Source organism: Eutrema salsugineum, unplaced genomic scaffold (assembly GCF_000478725.1).
Source record: "Eutrema salsugineum unplaced genomic scaffold, Eutsalg1_0 scaffold_8, whole genome shotgun sequence".
NCBI lineage: Eukaryota > Viridiplantae > Streptophyta > Magnoliopsida > Brassicales > Brassicaceae > Eutrema > Eutrema salsugineum.
Window position 1 is genome coordinate 3,096,371 of NW_006256414.1, and position 12,644 is coordinate 3,109,014.

The window sequence follows — 12,644 nt, forward strand, 5'->3', positions numbered from 1 at the left end:
GGTTAGATTTAATTTAACATTTGAAATTTAAATAAGATTTTCAGAATAACACATACGATCAACAAATATCTTATTATATTTTTTTAATCATATTCTATCAAATTACAATTTCATATATTGAAAATAGACAAATATTAATATTATATAATAATTTGATGAGACAAATTAAGTTTTTTTATAATTATGGTCTTATACGGGTTAGGTTATCATGCAAGATATTAGGAGAAAATTATTTCAAAATTAGTAAATATTTATATTATAAAATACTATAAACAGACAAATTAGAAATATGTTTTTATGATCATGGTGGTCATAATAATATTAAAAAACAATTATATTTAAACACAATTATTTTTATATCACTTATTTAAAAATAATATTTTAAACAAAAACATAAATTAGATTACAAATTTTGATTAAAACAAAATTCCGTGCGGATGTACGAAGTAAAATCTAGTTCCATCTTAAAAAGAAAACATATATTTAGTCCATTCGGCTTAATCAATAGCCTAACTAGGAATGGTGATTCTGATTCAATAACCAAACTAACATCAAATCATAAATAATTATTGTTACTTTGTTAGATTTAAGAATTTAAGAATAGAATTCATAGGAGTCTTCTAATCTTTAACATATGTTTCTTCCGATCTTAATATATGTTTTTTCTATTAGACTGGATAATTATTGCGAGACATATTAATTGAATCCAAAAATATCCAATAGCAAAAAGTAGTATACATCAGTGAGAGACTTTAATGCAAACTCATAATAAGATTGTGTCAATATCACATCAGGTAGATAAACAAATCTCTGACCTCTCCACCACATGACCAAGCCTGAAATTAGATATAAGCCAAGAGGGCCAAAGGTAGGTTGCCAAATGAAAAATTCATTTACCGATGTATCTTCTCATTAGATTGCACATTACATTCACATAGAGAGAGAGAGACTGTAATTTCCATTTCCATTTCAGCTTAAACACTTGAAAGATTCACTGAATCAAGAATCTGAATCAAGAATCTGAATCACTACAACTTCAATCCCAGAGACGGACAGGTCGATTTACAGCATATACCGATTTTTTTGTGGGAGTGTTTTCCGTGTTCTTCCCGGGCGATTCTATCGCAAAATCCGCCACGAGAAACTGCGACTTCTCAGCGAATCTTCAAAACAACAGATGATGCAGAATCGCTGGAAGAAACATGCAGACAGTTTTTGATAATATACATATTGGAAACCTCGGGGCGAGGTTAGGGTTTGCAAGTGATTCTGAGTGTGGTCTTCGATCTGACACTGGAGCTATGGTCTCTGAAGAACTAGGTTTAGTTCTTGAGCCTTTCTTCCTATGAGACCTCCTCTTCTATAATCAGATGGAAGAGAGCGAAAAATACAGGGAACAAAATTACACAACCGAACACTCTCCATTTTTAAGAACTTGACATTGATGATTCAGAACTAAGATTTTTAGATGTTTTTAAGGATCTTGTATTTACCTGGTGAGTAGTGGAAGAATCTTCTGAACCTTCTGCAATTCCGCAGAACAACTTTGGCAGATCTGTAACCTGCATTTTCTCAATTTGTTTTACTTTCCGATAGAGAATAGCATGAAGATAAAGGAGGAGCGGAAATTACCTTTCTTCTGCATGAAGATCAACGCCAACCATTCGTCGTGCTGAAACAGTTGACTGTACAACTGTACCAAACACTGCTACAAGCTTCAAGAGCATTTCCAAGGAGACATTTATAGGCCTATGCCACACACAAAAAAAATTAATGCACAAGTGATTTTTGCTGATAAGACATTGTTGCTTTCCTCTGTTGAATGAAATTATATCTCAAACTCAAAGCAAACATAGTCTAAGGAGAAATAGAATAAGATAATTTACCTTTCAGTCCTGCTGCCCAATAAGCCTGTGAGGACAGGTGCTAATTCGGAAAACAGATCCAATGTTAGAATCTCTGTTTTATCTGTTAGAATACTGATCACATCTGCTTGAACCTGCGCCGGTTTAAGTGAGTCAGATTTTCCTAAAAATCTAAGCATAAGAAAAGAAAGGAAAAAGTAATCTTTCTGGGCTACTTACAGAGTGATCTGACAGCTTTCTCAAGGCCGTGATCGCGCCTTTAATATCCCTACGCTCCCAAAAATGTCTTACAATCTGCACGTTTGTGATATAATAAGGACTTAATCCACACTCAAAACACACAAAAAAAACAAAAAATGGAAGGGAAAGAAGAACAAGAGAAAATGATGACAAAGCGAATAGGAGAGCTAAATTTACCTGCAATTTTGTCAACCTTGATTGAAGAGTATTTAAGACCTCATTATGAGTTTGCATTAAAGTCTCACTGATGTCACCTTCATTCTCCCTCCCAGATATCTGAGGCTCTTCCTTCTGCACAAGCCCAATAAATTAAATACTTGCTATGTATACAGATCTCTTCCAACTTTGTCATCCTCGCAATTTTATATATTTTTGTAACATCGAAGACTACAAGATTTATTATAGAACAAGATACATTTCAGAGATAAAGATAGTAATATCTATTAGCTGCCCAAACTTATCATCTGAAGTTTACCTGGCTCAAGATATCATATTCTGGTTGAGTTTCTGTTATGTGTGCCTCATCCAGAGTCATATCAGTCACCTGATCAAGTACCTCAGGTGTTGCCAGCGTTTGAGTTGGGCTAAATCGCTGCCTGGATCTTGTATGAGATGCATCAGATGTCACATTATTTGCTTGATTGAGTTTCACGGGAATTGCACGAGCGGGAGAGTTCTTAGCTGATCGTGTTAATACAACTGGAGGCTCATAAGATGGCATATTATCTGCATGATTGGGTTTCATAGGCATTACTCGGGCTGGAGAGGTCCTAGCTGATCGTGTTGATGGTACAGGACGCTCATCATGAATGTTCGTTGCTTGATTAAGTATCACAGGCATTACTCGCGCTGAAGAAGTCCTAACTGGTCTTCTTGTTATTACAGGAGGCTCATCAGATTTCATGTTAGTGGACCGACTCCGATTGAGTATCATAGGAGTAACTGGGGCTGGAGAAGCCGCTTGTAGTGTTGATGTCATAGGAGACTCTTCAGATGTCAAATTTGTAGCCGACCTCCGATCAGGTCGTGTTGATGTCGCAGGAGGCTCATCAGATTTCATTTTTGTTGTCTGATTGAGTATCACATGCATAACTGGGGCTGGAGAAGACCTTGCTTGCCGTGTTGATGTTACACCAGACTCATCAGTTGTCATATTAGTAGCCGAAGTTCTATCAGGTCGTGCTGATGTTACAGGAGGCGCATCAGTTCTCATGTTACTCTCCCGACCGAGTACCACAGGCATTACTCTGGCTGGAATACTCCTAGTTCGTCGTGTTGATACCACAGGAGCTTCGACTGTCATCACGTTAGTTGCCTGATCAGGTTTAACTGGCATTACCTGAGTAAGCGTCGTGCTAACTGGTGGTATCAGTGTTGTCTGGGGAATTTCCTCCTCAACATTAGTGCTCTGAACTATTGTTGCACTGGCTGCTTTATCTTCAGAAGGAGTAACTTTTTCTCCTCTCTCAAATCTCTCAACCAATGACCGAGTCCTCCCCGGAACAACTTTTACTGCAAACATAGCACTTAATGAATCAATAACCATATGACTTACATCCTACCAAAGAATCTCAACGACAGCAAACTTTGAATGGCTAACCTCCTCTAACAACCTTCACAGAGTCTGATTCTTTGCTACCTCCAGGGGATCCAACGCCTACACGGCAGAATATTTATATCAATCACTTGCAAACTGATTGTAGGCTCATAACAAAGTAACTTGACCCAACCGATAAAGAAAACTGTAAGGCAATTCGGCCCTAAATGCAGCTAAAGAATTATATTTAGCAACCTAAAAGCTATGCTATTTTATAACTATAAGCTGTAAAATAGCTCTTCTAGATTGATTTCATCTGGTGTTGTTTGTTGTCTTTTAAACAGTTTGCAAAGAGAAGTGGAAGCAACACATAAAAATTGCATAAGTTCTAGCATAGACTTCATAAGCGGAAATGCCCATTAATTAGTCAAATCTGATTTTGAATCAAGTAATAAATAACTTACTTTTTAGTTCATCACCAGCTTTCTCTGGTGATCGAACCCTTTCTTGCTTGCTTGAATTGATCTTGTTATTTAAATCCTCCTCACTCGGGTTATTACCTCTGTCATCCACAATCCCTTTTGGCAAATCTATGTTTCTTGCGATCTCTAAACCACTTTTTTTACTGTCTAAAGTTTCAGAATCAACAGGCACCGCCCATCTTATTTCATCGTGCTTAGTATTTGGTGATTTCTGTGCACGAGGCGGTTTCAGCTGCATACCTGAGACAAAATTGTAAGAGATTTCCAATAAGATAGGATTAGATAATCTAAAAGCTCAAATTGTGAACTGGGAGAACTTACATTTCGCTTCATCAGCTGGTAATTCTGGAAATAAAGCTTTTTCAAATTTGTTGGTTATACTCTTGATGATAGAATCACTGGCATCAAATGTTTTTCTACCACTCTGTTCTGAATCAATCGCAGACTTAGTGTCCAGCTCTTTCTCACCGTCCAATCCGCTTTGTTTCAGAATACCAGATTGAACAGCAACTGCCTGCTTTGTTGGCGTTTTTCTTACATGAGCTGGTCTCAGCAGCATGCCCGGCTTCGTTTTTGAGAAAGTGATAGATTCCCTTCCGGACTCAGAAGGGTCTTTCCCAATATCACTATGCACTATGAATGATTTATCACCTGGTTGCCCAGTAGATGTTGCATTGGCTTTAGGAGCACTTAGTGATCCTGACTTATGTGCAACAGTTGAATTTCCACCTGTGGCTTTGAAGAAAAGAGAGAATATTAGATCAAATATTATCATAACATAAGCATACAGAAGTGAGAGAGGTACATAATCACATTGGTGAAGCACACAGACTGACATTAAACACTGAAAATCACAATCCAGCTCACAATAGGTAAGGCTATAATTTATTTTGTTCATAAAAAGCACACTACCACTTCAAACTCCTTCAGTTTCAATAGCTACACAATAAGGAATAAACACAGCATGTACGGAAATTAAATGACTAGAGCCGGGCTAAGCGTAAGATAACTTTCAATCACTAGAACAAGTCAACTCGAGTTAGTGATCTCCGTTATAGTTCCATCGCAACTAAACATTTTAGTGTTGATTAGAACGGTAGCATGGCAGCAACTAGTAAGCTAGCGTACAGGGCCTACCTAAATGTAATTGATTCTGAGAAATGAAAACCTAACCATTAACCTGCCATATCCCTACTTGAAAGGACAAGCTTCAATAAATTCAAGGTAGAAAAGAAGAATTCGTGTACATCGAAACAAAGTTAACAGTCACTCACAGTCAATGTATATGTTTTTGATCTCTTTTGTCTCATAATCTGGAGACGAGCTGCGCCTGGGGTCACTCCTTACTCTCTCGGAAGACTGATCGTCTAGAACACTAAGTATTTTCTCCATGCATTCCTTTTTATCCACAGATCCAATGCCATATGGTTCAATTTGCTGATTAAAATAATGGAGAAATGAAAGTATGAGCTTTCGAAGTTTGAAGTATCAGCTTCACATAACATTTAAAAGGTAAGGAGAATCACAATGGCTACATACTGATATATCTGAGACCCAAATCCCTACGGAATTTTGGTAGTATGAACAACCCAAGAGCTTCCCTTCGCTGATGCATAAGTCACCAAGCGTTGACCATCCCATATCAACACTATCATGGCAAACCACTGGTTCCCATGAATAAACCTGAATTATGAGCATCAGCTTATGATATCAATGTATTGACTCTGGAGATCTCTAATTATGGTAAAGCTCATCAAAAAGACAAATCAAAACCTTTAAGCCATCGTCCAAACCACAAAAAAGGGTTCGCCCATCAGGATGAAATTTCATTGAACGGACTCCAGTAGCCTGTGGGACAAGGGAAAGCACATGCAAGAAAAAGATTGTAAATAAAATATTCCAAGACAAGACAACAAAGCCAGCTCAACGCCAAAACATTATTTCTCAAGATGATACTTTGTGGAACTCCAGTTACTTTTATTTACTTCTCTGATATCATTTTAAGAGGAATTAACTATCAATTGGAATTTCTCTGTAACGCTTTTCAGAGCACGACCGAGAATAAGGAAATTTCTGATATTATTACTGTGTGAGGTTTCCCTCCAAGGTGATCATGGTTAATGGTTATAAGGGTGAGAACACTTTGAGATAGATTCTCTCGGAAAACAGTATCTAGTGACACTTGAACTCTCACAACAGGTAAGTACCTCTGGTCGGGTAGATCCAATCAATTCAAACGTTTCCAAATCCCAGAACTTTACGGTCCTGTCAGCAGAACCTGAATAATGAATAGAGGGTGTATGAAATACAAGACCTCAGTATAACACTTGTGCCCCTAAAATAACAAAACATTAAAGGATCACAGACTAACCTGTGGCTAGGAGGAACTCAAGTGGGTGGAAGTCTAGCGAACGAATAGGTCCTTCATGAAACTTAAAATCATGTATAAAGCTTTCCAGCAATCAAATCCCATACCTATGGGATACGATCAATAGTATATCGTTAAAAGAACATAGGTTGGAAAAAGACAATGCATAAGATCCATTTATTGATGTTGCAGTTCTTACCTTTACAACATTGTCAAGTCCTCCAGTCACTACCCAACGACCATCAGGCGTAAATTTGATAGTGTTGATGCCACGAGTATGACCCTTGTACGTCTGTATGCATCCCTTCTTTCTGATGTCCCAAATCTTTAGATTCGTGTCACTTGATCCCGATGCCAAAAATTCACCAAAAGGATGAAATTCAACAGCAGAACAGTTGGATCTATGTCCAGTAAAAGCTCGAACCACTACACTTCAAGAGTAAGAGTAAACATGTTAGACCTCATAATTCTAAAGTAAACGAGGTACACTGCTCAGATATCAGGACCCGTAATCAACATCGTCACTACTTCAATCAGTATCTCTATATGTTCCCATTTGATGGAACTAGCTAGGCATATAAGGAGCAACAAGTATTCTAAAGGAGAGCAGAAAATCAATCAACTAACTCTTTGCTTCTTCTAGATCCCACAGCTTTATCACACCCGAAGAAGCTCCACCAAGCACCAAAACTTCTGCCGAGTCAAAAGCTACTGAATCCACTGCACTAGTATGTCCACATAAACTCTGCAAACAACACAAGAAATGAATATAGCAGCACTCTTCTATATAAAAAACAAAACACACTTTTTGCTCAACAAGGAGGAAAAATTTAGACAAGAGCGAAAATGTGAAACACACCATTAAAGAAGTAGGCTTGCCGATCGCCCAAAGGTTGACCTTGTAATCATCACCACCAGTAATAAGGAGCCGTAATGTCTTCTTTCCAATACTTAAGCAATTTACATTTGCGGAATGTGCCAAAAACTCCTCTAAGTTTCCAAATCAAGTCAAGGTATAAACAAACACCAGACAAGAACAGCTCACGAAAGGAACAGCCTTTGAAGCAACTCGACAGCAAAACATAAAGCAGGTCATAAATGGAGAGAAGTACTTTCACATACAAAACATATCCAGAAAATATCCATTTTCTATCATGTTGAGCAGCCAGTGATAGAAACATTTGACCCGGAATTTATTTCTGCTAAAATCTTAAAATGCTAATAAAAACTGAAGCTCATCAATAGCAAACTAAGCTTTGCTCTTGGGATTTTGTAAGATAAAACCCTAACGATTCAGTGATACAAAAAAACGACAAAAAATCCTCAGGATGGAGCTAAAAATCCAGAGTTCGTTCAATTTTACTCAGCTTAAGAATCAACAAAATCGCCAGGAATATAAAAGGATACGCAGCTTATATCCACGCTTCGCCATTTTCTACTCGATTCCCAGCAAATCCGTGGGAATCAATGCAATCCGAATCCGGAATCGAATCTCTAGCTTCCGTTATCGATCCTAAAAACGGTGAATCGGAGCTGAAAAAAATTCCCAATTGCCACTACACGACAGAGCTCGAGATTTTCGGGAGATTCAAAGGGAGAAACATGAAGAAGAAGGAGGTTGCTTCCCGTTGGGATTTCAAATCTAAAACGTGAGAAAAGAATCAAATTCCGGGAACAAGAATTTTGAAGGAAACGAGAAAATCAGAGATTCAAATAGTGACACGGAGCAGAAAGAAGAAAAGAAACAGAAGAGAAGAAGAAAAATGGTAAAGCGAAGGAAGTTTTTATTTTATTCTTTTCTTCAGAGTTACACATTTTTTTATTTTTTATTTATTGTTCGGTCGGTCGTTTTTTAATTTTTAATTCAGATTTTTAAGCATTTTTCTTGGACAGTGGACCTCATTTCTTCGTTGTTCGTTCTTCTCAGTTCTGAGGGAAATACCCTTTTGTCCAGGCATTGAAATGAAAATATGAAATTATGAAAATACCCTTGCTTTTAATTGATTTCTATTGGTTTCAGTTTTTTCTCCAACTCCTTCATAATTTAACATTTTTTTATGTTGTCAATATTATTCGATAGGTGAGGAAGCACCTCATCATCTCTTGGGTTTGTTTGTTTCCTAAAGATATTGTCAACCTTATATATAAATAAGGTAATTAAGCGTAATGTTTTGTTTGGTAAGACGTAATATTATATAAATATAACACTTAAATACTCAAATCAAAAAGATAAATAAGAAATTTTGAATCAAGGCCTATACAGAGTGGCTAGAAAATCAATAGAAAACTTTTAAATGATTTAGATATTGAAATTAATTTTTTAAAAAAAGAAAAACCACTTCACCTAAAATGTCATTTTTAATTGGCTTCATTTGAATTTTCTCCCAGGCACGTTTTTCTAAGCGCCGCTGCTCCTGGTTTTCTGAGTTCTTCTCCGCCGGTGACCTCATTTCCTCATCCGTCTTTCCTGTGCTGGTGGTCAAAGCATCCTTACTTGGTTTGGGTCGAGCTTTTCTCCGGCCGCTGGCCGTGAGAAAAGGTCCGACTAAAGCTTTTATTCCACAGCCTTCTTTCATCTCTGCGTTTTACTCTGTGATTTCTTCGATGGATCTACTATTGTTTCTCTTCGCCCTGTTATCATCTCTGCTTCCGGAGCACCTGAATCCACCGGAGCTTCTTGCCAATCTGCTCTTCAACCGTCGATCCTCCCTCTACCCGGTTGTGTTGCCGCTTCTGCTGTGTTCGCCTTCGAGCTTTCTCAGGCCATTTCGAGGACAAAAAGCCTTTGTAAAGCTCTTACGGTGTCCTCCGACGAAGCTATCAATCGGCCTTGCCCGCGTCTTCTTTCACACGCCATATCTATTCCACACTCATACCCCGCCGGTATTCACTCTTCCACACCGGTTCCCTCCGCCATCTGGTTCATCTGCAATACTACCGTCAAGAGTGTCTTCTCAGGTGAATCCGCAGATGCTTCTCCGGCGGTCTCCTCCGAGTACCTTAGTCCAAGCGACGAGGCTAAGCTTGGCCTCTGGCAACGTTTTTGCTGCTGTTCCCGATGTCTCTCCTATCTTGGGCCTGGACATGGGCTTTGAAGTGATGCTATTGGGCACACCAATGCTGCAAGGCCCAATAAAGAGCATCTTACCAATGTTTTTAATCGACATATCTAGCATCGGGTTCTCCATGGCCTCTTTCGAAGGTATGGGCTTTGGTTTCTCTTGGATCGATTGGCTATTGTTTGGTCTCTGGTCCATATTCTTGCTGGGTCTGCCGTTGTTTTTCCTGCGTTTCTCTTCGAACTCTCTCAGGCTGTTTCGAGGACAAACTGCCTCTGAAAGTTTAGTAAGGGACCCTCAGGTGAAGCAATTGCTCAGCCCTGTTCGATTCTTACAGTGTTTTTGGATGTTCCCTTCCGGCGTTTCTCCGGTCAAAGAAACTTCTGGCTTTCTCCTCCGAGCCAAGATCTTCATTGTCTCCTTCGTCTTCCCAAAGATGGGTATTATCATTGTCTCTTCCATCTCTTCGAAGATGTGTTTTATTTCCGGCTATTCTTTACTGTGGGTTCAGCCCAATATGACGAGACAGTTCGTCGGTCTGGAGTCCTTCCGTTTACCCTCTATCGTTCTCCTTCCACCTCGGTTCAGCCATCAGTACCAGCTGTCTCCGCCACCGTGACCCCACCATGCTCGTTGTCCATTCATCAATGTTAATTGTTTGCTCGAGCTTTCTCCTTGGACTTCAAAGACCTCACCGAGAGGTAATATTACTCCGGGTTTATTGCCGGAAGACCTTGTGAATTTCTCTACCATCTTGCTCCCTTTCATAGACGATTTCGTTAATACGAATATCGGAGGAGGTAGAGGTTCTCTTTCAACGTCACTCTCCAAAGTGACTAAATTTAAACTCTCCGGCTTTGCCGCGAAGGTTAATTTGACGCATTTGTGGCTAGTCCCAAATGCGCTGTCCATCTTTCATGATGATGATCTATCTGTTAGTTACTTCTTTGTTTTCATTTTGTGTTGTAACAATCGAAGAGGATGCTACATTCCCTCTTCTTGTACTGTAGAAGTTTAATCTAATGAAGAATGGTTTGACAAAAAAAATATATATTTATCAAAATTTTGTGGATAAAATCATATAACTTAGAATTGTTTTCATTGTTTTGCACAGTACTTCGAAAATTGAAAATGGGCTAAATTATATAGAAAAAAAGAATCCACAAGCAAGCTAACAAACACCCAAACTTATTATAATTTGATATAGCAGAAGCTTTAAAAAATAATATGAACGGGATAATTAGCTCAATTTAGAAATTCGATAGAATTACTAGAAACTTGTCAGTTCAACCAAGAGATTCAATAAATCTTCATTTGGGATCTGTTTCGTTTGATCAAGAGATTCGAAGAATCATTTGAGACCAGCTTCTTATTCTGATGAATTAATCAAATCAAACACCAGAAATAAGAGAATTTCTTTATTTTATTAATCAATCCAATATTGAATACAACTTAGATCTAAATAGCTTATTTATGATAAATCCAAAACACTAAAAAACTTCAAAACAATAAAAAGAAATTATCTGAATAATTAAATAAATAATAAAAATATTTGAAATATTTCCAAATATTTTTCTGCATCATGATTAAACAAATATCGGAACCTTCTTTTTTTTCAACATTAGTATCATGTTTTCCTAGGTCAGTCAGTTTCTATGGTGCTTCTCATCTTTATATGCTTTAGTATTTCTCTTACAATTATGTTCATGGTATTTAGTGGTTGGATGATTTACTTTAAGATTAGAATACTAAGATTTGAATATTCTTACAACAATTTCTACTGCAGTTGAAATCTGAAGCCATATTAAATGATTTATATACTCAGTTTTTAATTGTTCACAAACTACAAAAATTAGTCTAGATTTCGATATAGAATTCTATAATTATCAATATTTTTTTCTTCTTTTCCTGATAGCATAAGCTTTTATTTGTATTTATAGTAAAAAAAAAACAAAGTATAGCAAATTGAACACATTATTGAAACAAATGTTAGGAATATTATACTGAAAATTTGATAGAACCTAAAGTAATATATAAGTGAAACGGATCAATCCGCACCAATTACTTTTAGGTCAGAACCCCATAAAACGTAATGTGGTAGCGGAACCCAAATTTTGTTGACTTACAGTAGTAATATATAAGTAAAATTAATCAATCTGCTAATTACCAGTTACTTTTAAATCAGAATATCATAACGTAATGTGGTAGCATAATCCAAATTTGTTGATTTAAGTAGGATAGCCCGAATAAGAAATATTGTAGTTCGTGTATGGCATACTGCAAATCTTAGAATATGTTTTGGTTTGAGTCTTCAAGATGTGCTAGATAGTTATCATCTAGAGAAAATGGACTTAAAGAACTATATAAGAGATACACTCATAATATATATACCAGAATCCATTTTATTGCCAATTTTTTTTTAGTTAGAACCTATAAAACTTAGAAACATATATTATGATAGAATCAAAGGTCATCTCACTAAAAAATATTATGCTCACATATGGTTTAGTGATTTAAAAAAATAAATAATCAAACATACGAATTAACCAAAATATAGTTTTAAAAGTTTTAGGTCTGCTAAAATGTTTTTTTTTTAAGGTGTTACTATGCTAAGCTTCAAATTGTATTGTATTCATTCTTCAATATAAGACTAATGAACATTTAGTTTAGAATTTTGAATTTTCGAGTAGGCCGAGATCAGGCCCAGGCTATAACCGCTTCTTACAGGCTATTGATGCAACCAAATGTTACAAATTGCAAATGGCTATTTGCTTTGTGTTAGACCATCGGAGATTTTAAACATAGGGTTTATGGGTTTTTTTCATTAAAAATAAATGAATAAAGCCCAATTTTCATAAAACTGGTCTTAATTTAGAGATTTTGGAGTCGGTTTTAGGAAGAGTTCATGCATGACATCGTGTAATTCTATTTATTGGTCTTTTCTCTTTCATCTCCTCTCTCTTTCTCTCTCTTTTCTTCTTCTCTTCTTCGACTTTTTCTCTTCTTTAACTTTCTTTTTCTTCTCAAAATTTTATTAATAAAAAATTTGAGGTGAACCCCATTCACCATTATAGATGTTCTTAGCATTGGTCC

At 36.9% G+C, this 12,644-nt stretch overlaps 1 protein-coding gene across 1 annotated transcript; it reads right to left on the reverse strand.

Annotated features, from left to right (window-relative positions):
* Positions 1-769: 769 nt before the first annotated feature.
* Positions 770-8,249, reverse strand: LOC18009666 (katanin p80 WD40 repeat-containing subunit B1 homolog). The gene is given in 20 exon segments (XM_024148332.1): positions 770-1,360; positions 1,494-1,562; positions 1,633-1,749; positions 1,887-1,999; positions 2,085-2,159; positions 2,283-2,396; positions 2,581-3,617; positions 3,706-3,762; positions 4,107-4,364; positions 4,446-4,853; positions 5,399-5,561; positions 5,664-5,807; positions 5,898-5,972; positions 6,332-6,402; positions 6,496-6,571; positions 6,573-6,599; positions 6,692-6,918; positions 7,120-7,237; positions 7,352-7,482; positions 7,900-8,249. Coding segments are annotated over 20 exon segments (3,366 nt in total). The 5' UTR covers positions 7,925-8,249; the 3' UTR covers positions 770-1,299.
* Positions 8,250-12,644: the final 4,395 nt, after the last annotated feature.